The following is a 24324-nucleotide window of genomic DNA, read 5'->3' on the forward strand; positions in this document are numbered from 1 at the left end:
TGTCAAGGTTTTCAGTGAATAATGACTTCAATTTGTGCATGTTCATCACACAAAATTAAGTTTAGAAGGCCACTTTCATAACACTTTTTTGTCATTTTGTCTCCGTCATCATCCTCATACTTTATAATAGCCTTCTTCAAAATTAGACTTCCAGCCATTAGTGCTTGGTTTCTCGAGGTAATTTAACTTCCAATGCACTGTGGCACTGGGCAGACATGGGTCCTGGTGGGCCGAGAGCAGAGATTCAATGTGGATGACCAGAGGAGAAACTGGGAAATGACTGTCAGAGGAATCAAGCGACGTCGCCATTACCCTCGGAGCCATCACACACAAATACACACAGATCATAAAAAGCTAGTGTGTATTTCCTGATATAAATACAACATTCAGCGTGTCAAAAGGCCGATTTTACCAGGTGACTGTCGAGGGTAGAAACTCGGCGTGAAGCACATATAGTTCCCTTGGGTGCCGCCAAGACCTTCTCTAACCGCACACACACAGCTGCTGCTCCTCTTCAGTCGATTGGTATTTGCATCCAGTTCTGCGCGACCACCCACCGTCCTTGACTTCTGTCTGTTTGTTTTGCCACATCTCTCCAACCCACATCAGCCATTTAAAAAGGGCCATCTTCCTGGTGAAAATCAAACAAGGGGAGTCCTTTCCCATAAAGTTTCTTATTTTATGGCCTTCTATTATCTTGCTGTTGCATTAAACGACTCTGACCAGTGTGTAATCGCGCTTGCCGTCTGGCTCTGGACCTCGAAGTTGTTTCAGCACAGATGCGATGCTGTTTCTCTAATCAGCTAATCCAAACAGACTGGATTTAACTACCGCTGTCTCCCTAAGGGATGCACCCTTGGCATGCCGGTATGGTACAATCTGGGTAACCAATGCAAAGGTTATGAGTTCATTTCCAGTTTGCATTGATCCTAGATCCTAGAAGCAGTGCATGCTAAATAACAAACAAGAGTCGGCGAGGGCATAAGCACAGACAAAGAGACTCCTGTAATAAGCTAACATCTCCGCCTCGCCCACTTTCCCATGCAAGCGGGGTCGTCTGCCAGACTGGAGAAAAACAGCTGGCTGGCCCGACGCACCACACAGCAGATGGTGTGTCTATTACAGCCATCTAGTTACACACGCAGACATAGACAAGTCTGTACCTGCCAGGTTTGTTGATGTACTTCTGCAGACGTGCCTTCACTTCATCGTACGTCAGGAAGGCCATGTAGCCTGGGTGCGTGACCGCCAAAAAGTTCCAGTTCCTCAGGATTGAGCCCCAAGGCTACAGGGTAGAGAAAAGAGAGAGGTAGTGAGTTTAGGAAGTCTGTAATGCATGATAATTTAAATAGCACAGAAAACAGAAGTCAGATTGGAATGTGCCAGTATACGTTTTATTTTTGCCATCATCAACCTCCTGGACAGTTAAATCAAGACACCAACTCAACTAGGTATACTATTGTCCCTTGTAGCTGGACATACAACAATTTACGCAAAAAGTATTTGAACACTTAAGTCATAGTTAAAAATGTATGACTGCTCTATCTAATCAGTAAATCAGATTTGTATCTAAATTTAATTTAGTTGCATTTATTTTAAAAGAAACTCGGCACAAACACAAACTAAACATTTAACAAAAAGTGTTTTAAATATGCTGTCCAAAAGGATGACTAAAGTATTTGGATACCAAATAATCAATCACAGTGAAAAAGGAATTACGTAAGAATTATGTTGCCTAAAATTAATATAACAGTGTGTGTGTGTGTGTGTGTGTGTGTGTGTGTGGGGGGGGGGTTAACTATTCTATTCATTCAGTTTAAAGAAAGAGCACAAACACAATTTTTTAAAAACAAGATGAAAGGATATATATCTGGAGGGAAGTATCTGGACACTTTCTGGAACTAAAAGGTTCTTTATAATTAATGCATAATGGTAACTGGGAAGTAACTTTATCCATTTAAAAAAAAAAAGTGAAGTTAGTGTGAATTTTCGGAGAAAAGATCTACCACAATTTGTTTGCAGATGCTGTTTGGTTTTTGAATTGTATTCGGGAGGAGGATTTTCAATTGAATTCAGATTTATTTATAAAGTATTGTTCCAAAGCAGCATATTTTGACATGGTTGTGTTAAACATACTAAATATATTTAAATATAAATATTTATCTAATAATTATCTAAAGACATATTTTACAAAATATGTATCCCTTTATGCCCCTTAAGTGCGATTTGATAACCTATAATGCAATGAAATTCGGGCATTTTTTAAGACTGACTTAATGCTCCAATACTTTGTTCCTTTGTGCATTCTTAAATAAAATTATATTGACATGTCATAACTAAATGAAAAGCAGCTGGGACTCTTGATACTGTAAATATGTGGTCAAATGGAAAAGTTTCCCTCTTTCCCATACAAGCTGACTGAACCAATCGAGACTTAAGCAATTTCCTAAAATCAGGAGAAGAGCTACAAAGAGACGTTTGGATGATCAAATGAGCAGAGTGCAGTTTTGTTGGTTTTGGCTGTAAGGTAGTGGGGGTCATGTGAGGTTATTCAACTGGGAGAAGGTCACATGACAATAAGAAGCACATTACACTCCATATTGCTCACTGATTGACTCACAAAAATAAACAAATCCACGCTAATGAAATGATGTGGGTCCTTCCAACACATTTATGGGAATTGTAGTATTTCTTGCAGCAAAAGCTTGAGTAGGTAGACAAAATGTGGGTGTTTTGCAACTGATACGCAATAGTGCTTGTGCAAACACAGATTTGTAAGCATGTGTGTGTTGTGGTTAAAGATGAGGTGTGTTTTTTTAAGGGATTCCTCTGCATAAAACTAACCTCCCACTCAACACTCATTTACAGAGGTGATCCCCAGTGTTAAGACTATTTTCCATTAGAGCACAGAGACACGATGACTACAAAGCATTGAGACGTGTTTGATGTTTTCAATTTAATTGTGGTTATCTGTGAGACATCTATGTAGAAGGTTTCTCCACAGAATGAGTAGCTCGACCCACGCTGGAGAGAAAAAAAAGGGTGATCCTTCCGTATCGATTTCCTTATTACGATTAGCTGTTTTCAGAAAGTAGTTGACATTTAAATGCTAGCTTAAATTCAGATCTAACTCGATTTGTCGTGGTGAGACATTGAGATAAACGGTTTTGGATGGGATTGTGGGAGGTGAGGGGTTACCTGGAAAAGACGAGTGAAGATGTCGAACTCAAAGACAGAGATATAGTCATTGCAGGTGAGGTCGATGGTAGATTTCAGAGCCATGGCCTCCAACCCGGAGCTGATGGGGTGCACGTCGTGAAGGCACTGCCGGAACATTTTCCATGACACTATTGTCCTGGAACCACACGAAACACACAAACGCACACTGGGATTAGACTTGTGTAAATCCTTCTCGAAATACATCCAGTTGCTTTGGGCTATAAACACATGAACTGAATCAGACATCAAATCCTTCAGTTACTGTGGCCTGTGAAAACATTAAAGTACTAGATATTTCTGAAGAAAAAGTGAGTGTGTTGCTATGACGTGTCAAAGCAATATATAAATGCAGTGAAAAAACAGTATTTTACACTGGGAGTCCATGGGTAAGCTAAGAGTCTAATGGTTCCTCAAACTGTACAAATCCCACACATTAGAGCACATTCAGTCTTTAAAAAATACACATTTGCCATAATGACTAAGAACGCAAGTTCTTGTACTGTATATCTGTGTCTATGACTGTAAACTCTTATTCACGTGCTGTAAAAATGTCGTATACATTCCCCTGGTGGTCTATGAGAGCCACAAAATGGAGGTTGTGAGGTAAATAGCAGAGCCTGTGGAGAAAAGTGCCACCCACACACTGCTTCGACTTCTCTAAAGAACGGTTTCATAAAAACTGACCGTCACAAATTGACCAGTTAACACTTTCAGACACAAACATGCACACAGAAGAAGAAAAAGAAAAGACAAAGCAGAGCGGTGGCTTAAGCCGAGATTTCTCTTTTCTTGGTTAACCAAAAATTATAATAAATCAATTCAGGTCAACAAGTAATTTTATTTTTTTCAGGTGAGACAAGAAAACGGAGGATCTACTGCTCTTTATTCTGACAATCTAAAAGTGTCAGCCACCCTGAGAGAGCATTACCCATCATTCTCAGATTGCTTTGGGACCAAAAACTTTTGGGTTTTGCAAATAGCAAGTAGTCTGTCAGGAAAAGAAACTTGTTGTGGATTAAAACAGTTATGCTGGACTGAGGATCACAGCCTGTTAATAAGGGTAATAAAGAGACAATGGCGTGGAAGAGCCACGCTGAATCAGACAGACCAGCAGGTTAATGAGGAAACATCAGCTCTGCTGATTCTTATTAGAGAGGGCACTGGCCTGCTGGATGAGTCTCAGCCCATTCAGAAACCTTTCTTACACACACGCTTAACCAATTATCTAAATGACAACTTCTTGGCTTCTATTGCTCTTAAATAAAAGTCATAAAATTAATTATTAATACAATATAGCATTTCCCTTACTATGACTCACTGGAAGACGTGATTCTGATTATAGTTTTTTTACTGTATTTGTTGAACAAATAAATGCAGCCTTGGTGCGCATTGAAAGATAAAACGATTTAACGCTTCAAAAGGTGCTGTGCAATGTTTTCATGTTAAAATATCCAAAAGATTAAAGTGCCACTATTATGGTTTTTCGAATATTCGATTTCATGCTGTTTGTGAGTTGTAAAGTCGAAAGTTTACAATAAATAAAGTTATTGTCTCCTAAAAGAAAGAATCGACTCTGAACCGCCTAAACAAGTCGTTTGTAATTCAAATCCCACTGCGTGTTGTTTCTACATCATTAGAAAATACATTTGTATAAGATTTTACATCACAAAAACCCCAGACACACCATTTTACTGATGACTGCTTCTCAAATCTCGGAGTTCAACGCCAGATTTGCAAAACACTCGCTCTTGAAAGATGGGTCAGTACACAGTTCATTTGGACCAGCTTGCTCCTCCTGTAAGTATGCAACCTGTTAGTATGAATATTAATGTATATATTTTCTACTGGGTCTTACTGAAACTCTTCTGCTCATCGGCTGTGGGCCAATATAACCTTAAACTGTCTATTAAAATCGTTCTTACTACTTTGAGTAAAGATAAAGGATGGAGATTTGTTTTACAAATGTTTATGTCCCATTAGTCATTCATATTAGTGCTTGGCTAGCATATGCATCATTATTGACAGTTATCGCATGTGCACCACAATAAATGAAAAAAATACACATGGGTTTTTTTAATAGACATACTCTTGTTAATGCTGATGGTGAGGAATTACAGCTGCAACATCTCATAATGAACCTCAAAATGAGTAGCGCATCACTGAGAAACCTGCTCGAGTCGTCCTTGTGATGGATGTTCAGGTTGAATAACTAGTTCTTCCAATGTTTCATCATCGGACTTGGATTGATATAGTAAAACCATATCGGTACTGTCTTTACAGTGTGTGCAATCGGTTTGGAAAGCCTGCGGATAGAGCTGAAGTTCAGCTATGGTAATGGACGTTTAGCTTCTGAAACGCACTTTAAGCGGTAAACCAATCACAACAGACTGGGCTGTCTGGCCAAGCAAAGCAGAGTAGGCTCGCAGAAAGGAGGGATATAGAGAGACTGATTCATCCATTGAGTAGTTTGAGAATCACTGAAAAATGTGCAATGTCCAAAAAAATTATAGGGGCTACTTTAACTAAATGAGAGACAACTATAATCATTTTATCATCTCCGCATTCAAACTCATTTCCACCATGTCACAAGTTCTGTTCATTATGCATCTTCAGCATGATTAAACTGCAGTTTAGCATGGAATTTTCCCAGAGCAAAATCGTGTTTTGCATATGTATTAATCAGCAGCCACAGCGGAACAGCGCAAAAGTGCTGATGCATCGCCAGGAATAAGGAAACTCACTCTGGCCTCTGACACACTTGCTAAGCGTCGGTCAGTGTGGTTAAGAAAACAATGAATCAATCCGGTGGGTTTACTAGAGGGAACACAAATAAATAACTCTCCTCATAAATACCAATACATATCCCATATGGGGCATTACAAGTAGTTTTTCTGAGCATAATCCCCCTTAAACCTGTCTCTGATGCACTTCAAGAAGCTGGACAGAGAAGCTGAGTTTGGTTTTGTGAAGAAAGACGAGATCTGTTTTAATTAATGTATTCGAATAGCTGACCTCTTAATTAAGGATGACTTTTTAATGGGCTGAGGGCGGAACACATAAAAGGAAGCTTATTAAGGACCCTGTCCTTGCCAATTACTGATCCAGGACAGGTAGAGACAAACATAATACCATCATGTCAATAAATAAATGAGCGAAGGGGTAGACTCACAGCGAGGCAGGTCACGACGAGGCATGAGGCCGATTTCTGCATCCATTTAAAGGCTCCAAAAAACCTCTGCAAAGCCATGTTGTGCGTTAAGAGAAACAAATTGGGTAAAATTCTGAATCAGAGTGCCTGCTCTAGGGCGATTCGGTTGTGTGATAATCCCCACGCTATCAGACTAAAATCAGCGAGTGCATTATTTTAATTCACTAAACAGCTGCCGCCAGAGTTAGACAGAAAACAGGCAGCTCAGTCGGTGGCCTTCAGTGTTGCCACTGGAAACTGTGCTCCTATTGGCCCATGGCCACTTACCGCGTTTAAAATGATAGTTTATAAAGGAGTTGAGTCTCGGTGGACAGAAGGGAGTTTAATAAGAAAAATTAGCTTGAAAACAAATCTCTCCTCAACCCATCAGTCAGTGAAGCAGCAGGACATGGGCATATGAACTGATAATGAGGAAACGGTGAGCAAGACTTCCTGCTGTGACTGCAGAGGAAAATCTAGATCTCTTTTTTTTTCACTCATTATATCATCTGTGTATCAAATACCCACAATGCATCTGCATCTGGTCGGGGTTAGTCTATACATCATGTAGTCTATGCTAGACCTTTCTGAAGACAGAACTGAAACTGTTCGGAGAACGGTGTTCGAATGAGAGAGGAGGAGGCAACTTCACATATATTCCATTCTCTCTCGTTCCTCTGAGTAAAAGCATTATATTCCATTATCAAGAGGCTGAGAGAGAGAGAGAGAGAGAGAGAGAGAGAGAGAGAGAGAGAGAGAGAGAGAGAGAGAGAGAATATAAGGCCTGATATTATCTTTCTAGTCTTAGAGCATTCTGACCTGAGAGATGAATTACTGCAGTGACAAGGCAACAGTCTTATTTTCGGTCTAGTGAACGGGTATACACAGCCCCGTCCAAAAGTCTGAGATCACAAACTACAAATGCTTCAGTTTTGCCTTTTTCCCACTGAATGACATGTGGCAATTTTTTTTGTAATTTATCCCAAAAAAACATTATATATGGAAGTCAAATTACCTATTCCATGATTCATTTTTTGATTCTAATTTTGATATTTTTGGAGGGATGTTTTGACATTGGGACACAGGGATGTTTTATTTATATTTTATTTTTTGACATTTCAGTATTACTTCTTATAAAAACAAAAGTCTGGTATGCTTTTCAAAAAAATCTGATGCACATCAAGGCTGCATTTATTTGACCAAATAGAGAGTCTTGTTACTTCAGAAATCATTTTATTTTGCTGTTTTGGTGCTCAGGAAACATTTATTATATTATCAAATGTAAAAAATAAAAAATTAAAAATTAAAAAAAAAACATTATCAATGTAGAATGCAGTTTAATACTTTTGAGGATTTTTTTCAGAATTCTTTGATGAATAAAATGTTCAAAACAGCAGCATTTAATTGAAATGGAAATCTTTTGTCACATTATAAATGTCTTCACTGTCACTTTTGATCAATTTGATGTGACCTTGCTGAATAAAAAGGATAAAACTATTTTAAATGCAAATTACAATTTTCATAGTTAAAGAACACAAGTTTGTAAGCATCAAACAAAGAGTTCACATGATCATATTCACAAATTTACTTAATTGATTGCAGGCCTAGAAATCTGAAATGTTTCTTCATTCCAACTATTCAAAATCCTCAAACCAAGATTTTCCACCAAGACTTTAAAAAAAACAGCTGTGTATATATGTTAAATATACAGTATCTCAACATGCACAAACATGCTTCTATAGATTTGCAGTGTAACAACTGTAACTCTGCAAGCTACAGATCTGAGCTCTAGTGCTCACTGGATTGATGGCAAAAGGATGCTGAGCTTTCTATTTCCATACAGAGAGAGAGAGAGAGAGAGAGAGAGAGAGAGAGAGAGAGAGAGAGAGAGAGAGAGAGAGAGAGAGAGAGAGAGAGAGAGAGAGAGAGAGAGAGAGAGAGAGAGAGAGAGAAGAGATAGAAGAGATAGAAGAGCTAAAGGAAGGCCGCTCTGTTTCTCGTATCAATGACTCATGCACACTTCCTCTGTACAGAGCGGGAAGTAGACCTTTATAATAATCTATAATATATCAGAGCTGCGGTAACTAGATACACACTAGAGACTGCTCCAGTCTTTTCCCATCGCTCTCTTTCTCCCCCTTCTCTTGCTCTTCCTCTCTGGGTTAGCTGATCACACCTGCCCCATTACGAGGCTTTTCTGTCCCTAGCACACTCTGTGTATCCGTGCACACATTCACACTATCTTTAACCCGCCGATTTGCTGGATTAAACAGAAAATAAAATATGTGGCAGCAGACACAGAAAATGCAAATGAATTAAATATTACAAACGGACTACACCTCTTAAAGATCTAGAGATCTGCTCTCCGACGATTTGTCTGAGCGGTGCGCTTGGAATGTAAATCAGCTTAATTCCAAATCATTGCTTCATTTTTTCCCACCTATCAGGAGAAGCAATTAAAATGACAGAAATAACTCCTCAAAGAAATGTATATAATCAAATTAAAGTTCAAAGCAATGCAATAAAATAGTCAGAAAAGTCCACTAAATCACCACGTTCTTGAGTAAAATAATAAAAAAATAATTTATATAATATAAATATTATAATAGAACAATATTTTGAATATAATATAACAGTTAACATTTTGTATATTGTCTTTTTTTTCAGTGGATCATTTTTATTTTTTATTTTTTCATTTTTAATGTGTTCAAAATATTTTCTGCCAATATTCTGACCTCTGAATAAAAACTTTTGAAGATTTTCTTTTTCTTGAAGGACATTGTGTGTGAACTTTCATGCTATTTTACTGTATTACTACCATGTTATACTCTGGAAATAATGTATTTTTTTATTAAGTATTAAGTTGTTGGAGTACTGTTAGAAGTAGAAAGAAAAACAAAAACCTGAAGAAAAAAAACTAAATAGAATTTTAAAAAATTACATTATATGACCAATCTTTAGAACATGGAATAAAACTCACTTTTAATGTCACTTTTTTTCCTTATTTTATTATAATTTTTATTTATTTTTATTTTCTTTTACTGTGGACCCCCGAGCACTTCCTGGGGAGACCCGTATCCCAGTATGAAAACTTCTGAACTAGCCAATCTTACTAATCGACAAGCATGAACTGCCACAATGTTATCTGCTCTATCTATATTTATATGCTGGCAGAACTGAAAAAAACTGAAACTTTACCCAGCAAACAAGCCTAGGCTGGTCAAAGCTGTCTGAGAAAACTCATTTTGCAGAATTAAGAATTAAGAGGCAGCTCTCTATTAGCCTGTGGAAAAAAATCAGCTAACCAGTGACCTTCACCTCACAAACGCTGACTAGAGCAGTTAGGAAAGACATCATCGTGTCTAGTTTAGTGTGCAGATGTATGCTAAATCACAGGGCTGACTCAAGAGCAGCACTCCAGCGCATGACCAGACAGTTCACCCCACTTACTCGCTGCTAAATGGAGGAGAGAAAAAGCATTTCTCCTTGACAAAGTTTTAATTGATTGGCGCTGTAATGAAAGACTGGAAAGATCACATCTGGCAATAAGAAGAAAACTACTCAAACTTACTTTTCGCCAAAAGACCTTCTCCAAAAATCGGCAGCGTCTGCCTTGGTAATGCGGAATGTGTCTCCCTGGAACTGTCCACCTGGAAAGATGGCTTTAATCTCGGCCAACATGTGACTGAAGATCAGCGAGAGCTTGGTAAGGTTCCGCCTGCAAGAGAACGAGACAAACACGATACATTAAAGAGACAGAAAATCAGCAGTCAGTGCAAGTGTACACAGAGAGAAAAGTGAACTCTCAGCATTCTCTACTGAGCCAGTTTCTTGTCCTTGAGCTTGTCTGGAAGTTAATGTGCCGCACACATCTCCCTTCAAACAGCACGAGTATACGGTGCAATCTGATGCACGCAGTCTGAAGGGCATGCCGTGGCCAAAGCAGAAAACAAACACTCACTGGGCTCCGGCCAACAGAACGCAGATCATCTGCTTCTGATGCAGCTGAACACCACAAGATGATGATGACTGACTATCTATAGAGATATATCGTCACAAAACTGATTTATGAAAATACTCTATTTACATACATATACACATATGATGATGGTGTAACTAATATTTTATGTACATACATACGCACACACACACTATATATATATAAAATATTAGTTACACCATCATCATAGGTAGCACACAAGTCCTTAATATTTTCAAAGTGACTTTTTCCATAATGCCTTGTGGCTGGCAGAAAGGGACTCCAGCCCTCAGGGGCTTGTCCTGTGCTGTCCTCCTGTGGGATTAGAGCGGGCAGATAACCCACCTTTCAGAACAACCTTTCAGGTGGCACTCAATTACGCTGGGCCACTCAGCCCGAGGGAGGTCGAGAGGAACCGGGCTGCAAGCGGTAGATAACTAGCCCCTCTGAGGCACAACAAACACACACAAACCTTCAGGATTCACAGAGGAATTTTGTGAAGCTGCAATTGGGCACCTGGAGCTCCCGGGAGCATTGTCGAAATTCGCCCTGACGGTCTCGCTAGGCACAAAACTTATTTCATCAGCATCAGACCCTATTTCACATTCGCATTTCTTGTCTAAATCTGGCTGTATTTAGAGACCCATTAATTAGTGTGCTACATTAGCGTAGCTTCCTGTCAAAACAAGACTGTGACAAGGCAATTTGCACATTAGCAGTGATGCAGAACTGGTGGAGAGAAGGGAGAAACTGGCAGATGAGAACCGGGGGTCAAATATGAGGAGCATTTTACTTCAGAATCTTGATTATACAGAGTTGTTATAAAGCTCTTGTCATAATCAAGGGTGCATTTAAACGGTTTAAACTGTCAGTGATTAACTGGTGTGAAAAACTTAGTTCTTAGTGGTGTTCGCTTATAGCAATAAAACTTTTTCAGCCCAACTCAGCCGAGGGGATCCTTTCATTTCTTTAGAAGTCTCTGATGAACCCACCAGAGAACATTTCTCTCCATAAACTTCAGTTCAGTTAATACCTCCAAGTCTTCAAGTTTTCAATATGGTGAGTCACCGCTTATTTTATAACCCCATTTAATGCAGCAAAACTGAAACTAGTGAGGGATTCATATATATTCAGTGTCAGTCTGAAGGAAGGCAAGAACGACTGGGATGACTCTGGGCTTGCTTTTTTAATAATAAAAAAACACACACACACACACACACACATGTTTGGGGTTAGTAAGATTTTGTTTTACTTTTTTATCTTTTGAAGGAAATTATATTTTTCTTCTGAAAGGTTGCAATAAATTGATCAGTAACTTTTAAATACTGTTATAATGTTACAAAATAGTTTTATTTCAAATAAATAAACATGTTCGGTTCTTCGAAGTATCCTGAAGGAAAAGAAACCAATCAGGCATAACATCAACATATGAATCTTAATATTGTGTTGGTCCCCCTTTTGCTGCCAAAACAGCCCTGATCCGTCAAGGCATGGACTCTACTAGACCCCTGAAGGTGTGCTGTGGTATATGGCACCAATATGTTAGCAGCACATCTTTTAAGTCCTGTGATTTGTGAGGTGGGGCCTCCATGGATCAGACTTTTTTGTCTCCAAGAAAAATTTCTGCAACCGATGCCATTCCGTCTTGTTTACTACACGTCTGGTTGGGACAGACAAAATTACAGAAAACACTGAATCATTAGTGTAAGGGTAAGATGCATGGCAGAAATTTAGACGGAGGTACAAATCTGCCTTTTGACAAACTCGCTCTGCTCCGTGCTCCCTTTTCCCATCACATATCATATTGGAAAAGGGTTTATTTTCAATAAAAATGAAGAAAATATTAAAAAAGTGGAAATAAAGCATCGTATATGTTTAATAATAAGTGTTTATTGGTTAGGAGTAGGGGTAGAGATGATTAAAGTGAGTGGGTCTAATACCATTGGTCGTAAAAAGTGGGTGGGTCTTGTCCAACCTACATTCGATGGTTCAGATGGTTCCCATGCTTCTACTGTTAATTAAATATCGGTTTTACTACATGGTTTTTACTATGAGATGGATAGGCTACAGGGTAATTTTTTTTTTTATAATCCAAAAAATTGCATTGTTTACGAGTTACAGATTTATTTGTAAATGTGATCATTTCTACTTTTTACCAGTATTTACTATACTTTCAATTCAAAAATTGAATTATGAAATATATGCTGTAAGAAAATTATTTTCAAGCAAAAGCATTTTCTTTATCAAAAAGCCTTTCTACACCTTTCTACACTTTCTACAGGTACACCTTGAAAAAGTCTTATAATCAGGGTCGTCTTATATTCAGAACAATACGGCAATGTAATATATGTAATATTTATGTATTTGTTTATCATCACTGTTGCAAATGTATTTGTCTCACTACACATTGTCAAATAAAAAGCAAGTTAGTAATGATAGAGATTTAAGTTTCACCAACAGTTAAGAAAATGAGTCGCTTAACAAACTGGCTCAAAAGAGTCATTTGATCAGTCTCCACATATTCTCCATTTGCATAGTCAAACTCATCCGATCACATGTCTGTAGAACATTTACACACATCTCTAATCTCTAACATCCGACGTATCCATTAACAGCAAACAACATCCATCCCACATCAAACATGGTCACACCTGCTGTCTTCATAACTACCACAGGAATTTGGCAGCATTGTTCACACAGGAACTACATTATAATATTTCAATATCTATAACACTCAGAAAGTGTCACCATTGCAAGGATGAATCCTAGAGATGCCCATATGCTGACTGTTGAGTTCACAGCAATCATTTAAGCTTCAACACCTCTGACACACACCAGTTCCCAGCAAGGTCTGTGAATCATTTAAACCCAATCCATGCGGTGCACACTGATAACATGTCACATGCTAACCACAAAGCCAGGGAGAAGACAGCACACCTTTGAGGACACGAGTGACGGATGCACAGAGCTAATCCTAGTACAGAGGCTTGTCCTGAGGTAGGAGAAATTGAATTCAAGACAGAACAATAATCTCGGCCTACAGGCAACTAACGTATGCTAATTCGGCAACTAACGTATGCGGATGAGGTTTTTTTATGTGCCTCACCTCTTATCGAGAGGAGCGGGGGTGTGCTTGAACAGAGCCATTACTCCATAGGACACATCGCTACCTCACGCAACACCACAGCTCAGCAGGATATGGCTGGAGCTTAGTCGGTAAAGTGGGATATGCAAAACTACTCTGCAGTCTTCATTTACAAAACAGCTACAAGTGCAAAATATATGTTGGAAATGATTGAAGGAACACAGGATATTCTTCGTAATCATTTCTCTTTATATTTGTGATTTCTACTTAGTTCTAGGGTCAGATGCAACTAGACACTACCAAGAAGCTATAGGTTGATGGGAATGGTTGTCAGTGCATTGCTAAGTGGTTGCCAGGATGTTCTAGATGGTTACTAGGAGGATGCTAGTGTGCTCTGGGTCTTTTCCTAAGTGGTCTGGACAGTTGCTAGAAGTTCTGGGTGGTTGCTAGGTCATTGCTAAGGTGTTTGGGTGGTTCCTATGTGGTACTTGGGTGTTATGGATGGTTGCTACTGCTAGGTGATTTTAGTCTATCAAGTCTATATGACATTTTGGTCACTAGACATCACTCTGCTCCCACCTTAGATTAAAAAAAAAAAAGTAATAAACACACATTATCCCTCAACAAGCCACATGATACGAGGCATCCGTTATGTCCGTAGTGCACAATGACTAACAATACTGAATAATAATAGTGATGCTAGCCTGAGCCACTAATAAAATAGACTGCACATTTGAGTCTGTTGAAGGGAAAGAAACAGAAATAGTGCCTCTTGTCTCACATAAGTGCCATGTGACTGTCTAAAGGCAGCATAAAGCCTAATCATTTCAGCCTTGCTCAAGTCATGTGAGACATGAACCTGTTGAGCTTAAAGTAAGAATTATAAAAGCAGCAGTGACAAGAAATAAAACCACACAAAACAATACAAAATTCATTTTATCTAAATTCATACCAGGGCCTAAAATTAACTTGCCAAGCACCAAATTAGCAAAATTCGGTGTTTGCGAGTACATGAAATGGTGTCAATTGCCAGTTAGCCAGCTCTTATTTTTATGAATTCTAGTATTCTAATGTTGTGAGAATGTAATCGACGCTCGGGACAGTTGACGGGCCATTGCTGTGGGACGTTTTTTGTGCCCAAACATTGAACTCTCACGTATTCTTTTGCTTAAAAATGCCAACTTGGCGAGTTTTCTCATAAACAGTCAGTTATGTCTGAAGTAAACATGAACATTTGAGAAAGAAAACGCATGTGTATCAGTATATTGGATCCGTGCATTCATTTTTTTAAGCGACAGCAGCCTAATATTCCTGCTGCTGTCTGTGTGCTTAATGTTAATCAAACAACCAAAAACAAAAAACTGCCCTTGACAGAAGAAGTTTTGTAACTAATTTCTCTATCTTTAATATGAAGACTATGCAGTGTTATTTGATTACTTTATTACATTTCTGTAGTAGGAAATTGTGAATTGTCACTGGTATCTTAAATTTTGGTGTCATAACTGCCTGTTATGATGGCTGGTAAAAAATTAAACCAAAAACATTTCTTGCTGGTCAATTTTCTTAAGTCACTGGCCATTGCCAGGTGTGAAAAAAGTTAGTTGTAGGCCCTGTCTACTAATATTCACGCTGTTTCAAGAAACTGCTGCCTAAGTGGCCAAACCAAAGAGTCAGACTTCCTACCATCATCTTCTCTATGAACTCTCCAAACCCTCAGTGTTTCCTGTGTGTGTTCTGTGGACCGGATGACTCCTGCCTTTCTGAATGAAACCCCATAAAACATCATATATTATTGGGAGACGGAGGATGACAGTGCGGTATTTGAACATAGATGATTTTATGGTAATTGAAGATAATGGTAGAGTGCCGGTATTGGTGTTCATCCAAGCTCATCTGGAGAGGGGAGGAAAAACTGTGAAATGGCTCTAGAGAGCCTATATTTTCAGCCTTCAATTACGTTCAAGCAATCTATCTGGACTTTCAGTCGAAACCTCTAATAACCACCCCCCATACAAACTAAAACACACACACACACACACACACACACAATCAGTTCATGATGGTGCCACGTGGCAGCTGAGTGGTCCAATGAGGGTTTCCATTTGCTGTATTTTGGCTGCTCAGAACTACTTCAGCGTCACGTTAAAAGGTTACCGTAGCCTAGCAGGAATTGCCCTCTGTGAGGAAAGTCAGTCAATACTCACACGTTACTAGCAGTTTGCAAAATGAACCACAGTTCTGAACTCCTGTTAATTCCTCTTATTCCACTGGAATAAAAAAAGAAACTTTTGACTTTGACTACAAAGCTACATCAAAACCCAATCAGTCACCTTCTAACCAAAAAAAAAAAAACTCAGGCCTTTAGGCCATGCCGTTAGTGTTAATGGAGTGCGATCACATAAAGTATTCATTGCACTCGGGTTTAAAGGTCCTCATCAGGGAGTGTCAATTGCAGGGCTATAAAGGTAGTTTCAGGACTGAACTATTACTTGCACATGTGATGGCCAAGCAGAGACCAGGCATTGATTTGATTAACAGCCTGACCATTATGGAAAAGAGAGAACAACAGCTAGCTAGCTAGAGAGAGAGAGAGAGAGAGAGAGAGAGAGAGAGAGAGAGAGAGAGAGAGAGAGAGAGAGAGAGAGAGAGAGAGAGAGAGAGAGAGAGAGAGAGACCCATCATGCTATCTGGAAACTCAACATTTAGTCAACACAGTAATGTAAAAATATTAAATAAAATTAGTGACCTAATTAATGCAGAGCACTGCAAATCTGTGAGTGCCATGCCCACTAGTTAGTAAAAACTAACTTCGAGAACTACAGTTCAACCTCAATCTGCAAAACACTACCCTGCAAACACCTCAAGCAAGGTGCAATCGACGCCCTACTAGACGTGCGCGGTTCAGAGGCACATGGAAGCACCTGTCACGTCTAACGGCCGGCGTGACATTCTTTAAGGCTTCCTGACACCTGTAGGAATCAGCGCTGCTAGCTATTGTCTTTCAGTTTTGTTGACCTACATTCAGCAGCACACACCCTCCTCCATGAATACTGTCATTACGTCAGCTATCAGTCAGGGCACATTCACACAGCGGATGAAATGTGATCGATAAGCGGAAGAGCTTTCCAACTTCAGTGCATTAATAAAGGTGCACATACACTTATTTCATAGGTCTAGATGTCAGTGATGGGAACGCTCATTTTAAGTTTTATTATTTACTTATATTTATAAAAAGAAAAGAAAAAAAGTGCAAAACCAATACAATGAAAATTAATAAAAGCATACTGAATCCATATAGAATATATCTTAACTTGCATATCATTTAGTTGAAAACACGATACACAGCAGCATATTACTTAAAATTTTGCTACAAAAAAGTCTGACATCGACAGAGAGGGGCTGAATTGCAAAAAGCATGCTACTCTTAATATTTCTGCCATATCTTTATTGTAATATTTAGTATATGTATTATGCTAGAATGCAGCGGAATGGTGAATTTTTAATCTGTGAATAAAAAAAACATGACCTGTCAAACTGATTCTGATAAATTGAATCTGACTTTTTAATTGAATTGGATTTCCAATGCTAAATACAGAAGAGAAAAACAATGGAAATTTTAGGATAGTATGTTTAATTATTTCTTCAGTTAACTCAAAATGTATACTGTGTGCGATGCAATGAAAAAAAAAACTAAACACCAATATAACACACTACTTGGCTAATTATAGAGTGCCTTTTTAATGATTGCTAAAGGCAGTGCTATTTTAAATCTGGCTAGCTCACTGTCAGTCATTTCCTGTCTTTACAAGTATGTCACTATGTTGCTCGTTTTACTTACAACAGAGTAATTTCAAATTCAGAGCGCCAAAAGAGGTGTTTTTTTAGCCTGAAGAGAGATGAATGGTAATTAATGATAAATTCACTCGTTCTCTTCCTCTCCATTCTGCTTATATATGAAGGTTCTTTGCTAAAGTGAGGCACACCAGGCTAGTGACATGATCATCAATTATACACCTGGCAGACTGCTCCACAGCAGGTCCATCCAGAAAGCAAGTATGGTAATAGCAGCAGGCCCCCTCAGAGCTGGAGAACATATAAGATATCTATCAGGACCTCCTGCTGCAGGCCAATCTGCCACACACACACATACGCGCAAACACATTACTGGCAACACCCATACACAAATCATTATGAATTATTAAAACCGTCAACAATCATTTTGCAGAGAAACCGACAAACAAGCCTGTCCATTAGCCAAGCATGGGTGCCTGTTCTGCCTCAAACAGCTGAACCTTGAAGTGGTCTTCTAGTCTGTAATGAGGGATGGGGTGGAAGATACAGGAAGGAGAGACTAGCATATGGGGGGGGACATCACAAGCCTGTTTTATGACTAAATCAATGCTGCCACAACCTCCTCTCGTTTTTCTCGCTCTCTCTCTCTCTCTCTCCCACACACACACACACACACACACACACACACACACACACAGACACACACAGACACACACAGACACACACACACACACACACACACACACACACACACACACACACACACACACACACACACACACAAATCCACTCCAACTGCACTGCTTTGAACACATTCATGAAAAACTGATGGTAGTCCAGTAATTGTACTGTTCAACTATTTTAATGGACGGTTTGGACATTAAGAAACAAAAGGGACAGAAGAGGAAAAAAACAGGAATCGCAACACTTCACTAAAAGTATGTGCTACAGACATGAATGATCCCTCGCAATGTGTGCTTTATGGAGGAAAGGTGTGTTATTACTTTTCTAAGCAATCGTTATATAATTTCCAAAGTGCCAAATCAATCAGAAAACCCCATTGAAATGCATACGTAGCTGCCATATTCCACTGCTCCAGACATGTTGACACACGTCCACCATCTTAGAACGATCATAAATTCAGACGCTGTCATTCGTCAAAGTAAACATTTCCAAAGATCTCATAATAGCACACAGCTTCTGGTTTGCTGATTTCATCTGTATAACCTTTCACAAGTGAGAAGTGGGGCTATGATACATCTTCTGAAAGGAGTACTGAATCTCCTGATCGAAACACAGGAGAAGAAGCAGAAACAAGCGATAGCATATGTATGCAAGAATTAATAGATAACAAATTGTGATTTCATGGTATTTCGTTTTTTCGAAATATACCATGACAAGATTAGCTATCATTGATTAGGCCATTCTGACAGAAGACTATGATCACCTAGCAAAGACAATTTAGGAAAGAAGAAATGCAGGACAAAACCAAGCAGCAACCTCACGGCCTCTCTTTTGCATCCAAAACGTAAGTGACTTAAACTGCAATTTATCAACTGGCCACTAGAGACAGGCTCTAAAAGGGAGTAAATCCCACATGTTAAAATGCCAAACTTTAGGAAAAAAATATATATATTTATAGTTTGGTACAAAAAGTGTTTTTTTTAACGCATCCGTTTAAATTGTATTAAGCCTTGCATTACTGCACATGCATGCCGCACACATCCTGAAAAGTGAAGCCAAAGTGATCCTGAACGGCCCCCAGGTGGTTGGTCCCAGTATATATCATAAACCCCACCCCATCCATGTAATCAAAGGGATGCGAGACAAACTAAGCAATCCGATTATACTTCAAAATATTTTTTTCTATTTTTAATTTGTGTCATTTTAGGTAGACGTTACCATACTGATGTAAGTTCTCATGTTGTTGTTTTTTTTATAAATTTGTTTTTAGTTGGTTATTTGATGCTATAAAAATGGGGATGTGACATCATGCTTGACAGCTGTAATTGACAGCCATGATCAAAGGAGTCCCAGAGGCACCAACTGACTTTTTCCCCGGGATTGTCAGGAGGAGATTGGAGCTGTAGCTTTAATTTAATTTCCAACTGTTTATTTCACACCCCATAATGATTTATTTGAAGTAAACTGTACCAATAGATACTGCGGAAATGTGGGCGGGGTTGTCATATTGCAGCTCTACTTCCTGCTCTGTACTCCGCAGGCTTAGGTCCCGATGTCACTACTGCGCAGACAGGTCCCAAATCAGCGCAAGTCAGCGCCATATACGGACACTGGTGGCATTACTTTTCTACAATGGAAGTTAGAGAAGGGTCTTTTTTTTTTTTTAAAGTCTTTTGCATCTTTTTTATTTACAGTCTATGGTTCTGCGTAATTAACGCCGTGTTCACTTGAGAGACGGGTGGATTGCCGCTGCTGTCCCTATTAGCCATTTGTCTGCTGTCTATCTCCAACCAGTCCTGCCTCTTTGCCAATTTTTGGTTATCCAGGAATGATGCTCTGGCAAGATGGCGACAGCTGGCTCTGCCCACTTCGGGCTTAAAAAATGCTCTTCAGAAACCTACGGGTGATGTCACGGACACTTGTTTTATACAAAACATTATTTTATTTTTCATTAGTCAGGACACTAAAAATAGAACTGAAATACAAGAATACATTACGTTTCTATGCTAGATTCTTGCCAGTACATCGTCCTTCTGAACAGCATTGTCACATTGGGGGGTAGATCTTTTTATTTGCTTCATCAAAACATGGACATTTATTCATCCGTGCCTTTGTGTTTTGACCATCTCTAAGCACATCAACAGCAGGGGGCATTTTCAGCTTCAATGAAACTGTGTGGATGACGAGCAGAATGTAGGTTTCACACAACGGTGGTCTTCTGAGGAGCACTTCCGGACAGTTAGCTCCTCTATATCCCTCGCCCTTGTCTCTTGCTCCATTCCCACTTCTATAACCATCTTGAAGCCTGGTAGAAAAAGCTAGTTTGGATTCAAGATGAATTTTTACAGTCAAGCTGTGGTGTGAAGTAAACAAACATCGCTCAAACTTAAAAAGAAACCACCATGAATCACAAAAAAGGCAAGTGCTGAGAGAAAAGAACAGACGAGAAGAAACTTCAAAGACCTGCTGAGGGCTTAAAAAAGAGACGATCAGTTAGAAGTTGTGCTGCACTTAATCTCATCATAAAGTTTTATTCTCATCGTTTTATCTCTGTTTCTGTCACATAAGTATATCCTTTCGGAAGTACTGCAGTTTCTTTGATACAGTAAGAGCTTTGTGATTTGAAATACACAGAGCTTTTACAAAAGGCAACAGAGCTTTGTTCATTTCGTATGAGGCAATGCATGTTTTATTAAAGAAGTCCAATGTAAACAGATTCACAGCTTATGCAATCTAATGAAAAAATATTCAAATAATTAAATGGTAATGTGTGTCTCTGCTCAGGGCGAAATCATTAACATGCAAATGCTGCCAAACACAAATTCATGTGGCCAGAATATTTCATGCACTCATTAGCAAGTCCTCCCTCTCTTTATGCTAAAATCACTAATTCCACGTACGCCGCCACAAATGATCTTTGAAAAAAAGACTACATGGCAGAGATAACAGCGACTGCACGCAGGATATTACCCGCAATCTTATAAACACAAAATTGTGGGGCAAAACAATTTCTATAAAAGAGCAATTTCAATCTCATTATCCTTCTATAATGAGTCCTCAGAGACAGCAGGCGTTCCCAGCCGCTAACAGCAGTTGAGAAGCAAAGTGCAGGCTCGAATTACATGACAATCAGTTCGATTACGAGAAAAGAGACTGAAGGAGAGCGGTGGATTTTTGTGTGTGTGTGTGGATTTTGGGCGTGATGCATGTAATTAAAAGGTCAAGTTCAATGCCTCAGAAGAGGAATCAGTTTAGATGGGCCGAGTACGGAGCCTTGGGGAACTCCTGGACACAGGAGGACACTATTCCACAGTCAGTGCCAAACTCTACACAGGTTTCTACAGGGTTTTTATTATTATTATTATTATTATTATTATTATTATTATTATTATTTCAGCCAATTTGACTAAAACTGCATATTTTAAAAATGTAATGGACTAAAATTAATGATTACTTAACATTGTAATATTTGTTAAAGGGATAGTTCACTTAAAAATGAAAATTCTGTCATCCTTTACTCACCCTCAAGTTGTTTCAAACCTTCATGAATTTCTTTCTTCAGCTGAACACAAGGGAAGATATTTTGATGAATGCCAGTAACAAAACAAATAACTGGAGCCATAGACTTCCATAGTATTTATTTTTTTCCTACTATGGAAGTCTATGGCTCCAGTTAACTGTTTGGTTACTGGCATTCTACAAAATATCTTCCCTTGTGTTCAACTGAAGAAAGAAATTCATACAGGTTTGAAACAACTTGAGGGCGAGTAAAGGATGACAGAATTTTTCATTTTAAAGTGAACTATCCCTTTAAGGTTGATGAAACATTTTAATTAATAATTATATATATTTAAACCTAATGAATAAAACAGCACAACATTTAATAATGTAAACATTAGTGGTGTAACTATACCCTCACGTCATGATTCGATTAATATCCCGATACTGAACTACAATACTCCAAGACATATGGTAAAAGGATTAAAATGCTGAATTTGTTATTACATTTAGGGGAGGAAATGGTGCTGGGAACCCAATGCCAAGGACAATGGCGACACCAGAATACAAATATTAATGATTTTGAATCTGAAGCAAAAAAAAAAAAAAAAATGGCATTATTTTAGACGAATATGCTTGCAATCTGTCACTGACTAGAAAAGTAATTTGGCATTATCAGGAGCCACAAATATTCCCCCATTGCATCATCATGCTATATACATATCCATCATTATATATAGTAGTTTAATGTTAGCCTAGAAATCTAGACGCACCCTAGCGGCAGCAAATCTAATCTGCCCGCGAGTGTCGTCTAGCAACTCTCAATACCCTTCTGAGCTGTAATCGCCAAACTCTGGTCGGGCCAATCACGTCGTGTATAGAGTCGGCGGGCGGGGCCATAATGACGACGGCCGAGTTGCGTTTGCGTGCTTCTAGTTAACACAGAAACTGGCGAACGGCCGTCTTTCGAATCAGCTTTGACCGCGACTCTGGAAGACTTGGAGTTAAGCTTTTCTCTGAGAAAAGAACAAAGAGCGGCACCGGATACGGCGAATGTTTAATCTATCAGCGAGCTCTGCTTCACCTTCGTTGCTCTGGTTGGTTGTAGCACTTTCCTATCGCGTGTAGAGGGAGTTTGAAAGACAACCGTTTATCCTGCCCCTCGGATTGAGCCGTCAATGGTGAGTTTCCAGACCAAACATCTTGATGTGGGTCTGGCTTGTCAGGCTAGTTTAATGTAGTACTGACACGAAAACTCTTTAATCTTAACTTCAAAAACAACATTGTTGAAACCTGAGCTCCTTATAATATAAGAAATAATATTTTAATCAGTTAGCACTTTTTGTAGCTACTTTAATTTGCTGTTATATGATATTTAATTATATAGTGTTTCACAATGGGAATCACATATTCTGACTTGCCTAAACATAAGAAAAGAGGATCAGTTAACTTTTTCTAAAAACACTGCATATATCGCAATGTTATTTCTTTATTTTGCCAACTAAAAAAGAATGCAAAATCTTTTATAGGCTCAAAGATGGAATCTAAGAGACAAAATTCTCTTTGAAGTTTAGGGTATAAGAATATTAATTCCAGGCTTTTCTGTCTCCGTTTTAGAGGGCTATGCTGCTGGGACTCCACTGTGTGCGTGTGTGAGTGTGTGAGTGTGTGTGTTTCAGGAGAACACTGCTTCATGCCAATCAAAACAAAGACTGGGGACACTTCTGTCTCATCAGACCACTGCCTGGTTAAGGTCTGTCCCGGGGGAAAGGGAGGACACATGTGCCTGAGGAAATGAAAAAGGGGGTGGTGTGCGCAGACGGGCTTGTCCCCTGCAGAAATCCCCCTAACCCTAAACTGCCAATCAAATCTTCTTGATATACTTATACCACATCCTGCACACCCCCCATCTCTTTGTTTTGTGCCCCCATATACTGCCTCGCTTTCAGCCTTCAGTGTTACAAACAATATATTTGTTGAGAGCTGGGCAAGCAGCCCACGTGCACTTCATTTCAATGGCCCAAACTGCTACAAAGTACACTTACAAAAATATCACAATATCAAATATTTATTTATGTATAATATTTGAAATTATCAGACACACAAACACATACATAGACAGTGTTTCTAAATTGCTTTGTAAATATTCCTTCAAAACTGCAGAAAGGCTTTTATCAATGCTTTTTTTATATAATTTTGGTGCCAAAGTAGCAGTATTTTTATACTCTGTATGTATTCATTAAACACTGATTCATTAGATAGAATGCATGAAAGCACAAGAGGGAAAAACGAGATGAGTGTGAGAAAAAGTGTTGTGCAGCAAAGAAATCAATTTCAACATTCCCACCACATTGACGTATTGATACAAATCCACTTTCAGCAGAATATTATCTAACAAACTATAATCAACTTGACCATGTTTAGCATGAGCTATTTCTTTTTACATATCATAAATTCATTTTTGTCCAAAAACATTTGCGATGGACTGTGCAAAGCAAATGTAACGGCAATTAGCAGCAGAATGGGTTTTCATTGATTAGTTTATCTAACAAACTTCACTCTCTGCTGGCAACAGGCCTGAAGTGTGTGTGTGTGTGTGTGTGTGTGTGTGTATACGTGCATCGGACGGCGTCACAAAGGGAGTCCTCTGATTGGCTTCATACCGTCAGCTCTCTCTGTGCTAATAGACTGACAGATTTTAGAAAGATTCTTTAACCTCCGATTGGGTCAAATATAATGTCTCTCTCCCTCTCCTTCTGTCAGATGATGGATAGAAATGTGACCATGAGTACGTTTGGAAAACTGAACTGAAAAAGCACACAGACTCATGGGGACTCGTGTCCCAGTGGGTGCCCTAAAAAAAAGCTTAGATCATACAGA

The 24324-nt window shown here is 38.9% G+C and overlaps 1 protein-coding gene across 1 annotated transcript in view; it reads right to left on the bottom strand.

Annotated features, from left to right (window-relative positions):
* Positions 1-24324, bottom strand: part of cblb (Cbl proto-oncogene B, E3 ubiquitin protein ligase) — an 87883-nt gene that overhangs the window by 30441 nt on the left and 33118 nt on the right. Inside the window, exons 4-6 of the mRNA XM_067434219.1 lie at positions 9978-10124; positions 3199-3355; positions 1164-1285 (exon numbers count right to left, since the gene is read on the bottom strand). Coding sequence (XP_067290320.1) covers positions 1164-1285; positions 3199-3355; positions 9978-10124 — 426 coding nt within the window. The remainder of the gene's footprint in view (positions 1-1163; positions 1286-3198; positions 3356-9977; positions 10125-24324) is intronic.

Source organism: Pseudorasbora parva, chromosome 23, assembly GCF_024679245.1.
Source record: "Pseudorasbora parva isolate DD20220531a chromosome 23, ASM2467924v1, whole genome shotgun sequence".
In the NCBI taxonomy this organism is placed as follows: domain Eukaryota; kingdom Metazoa; phylum Chordata; class Actinopteri; order Cypriniformes; family Gobionidae; genus Pseudorasbora; species Pseudorasbora parva.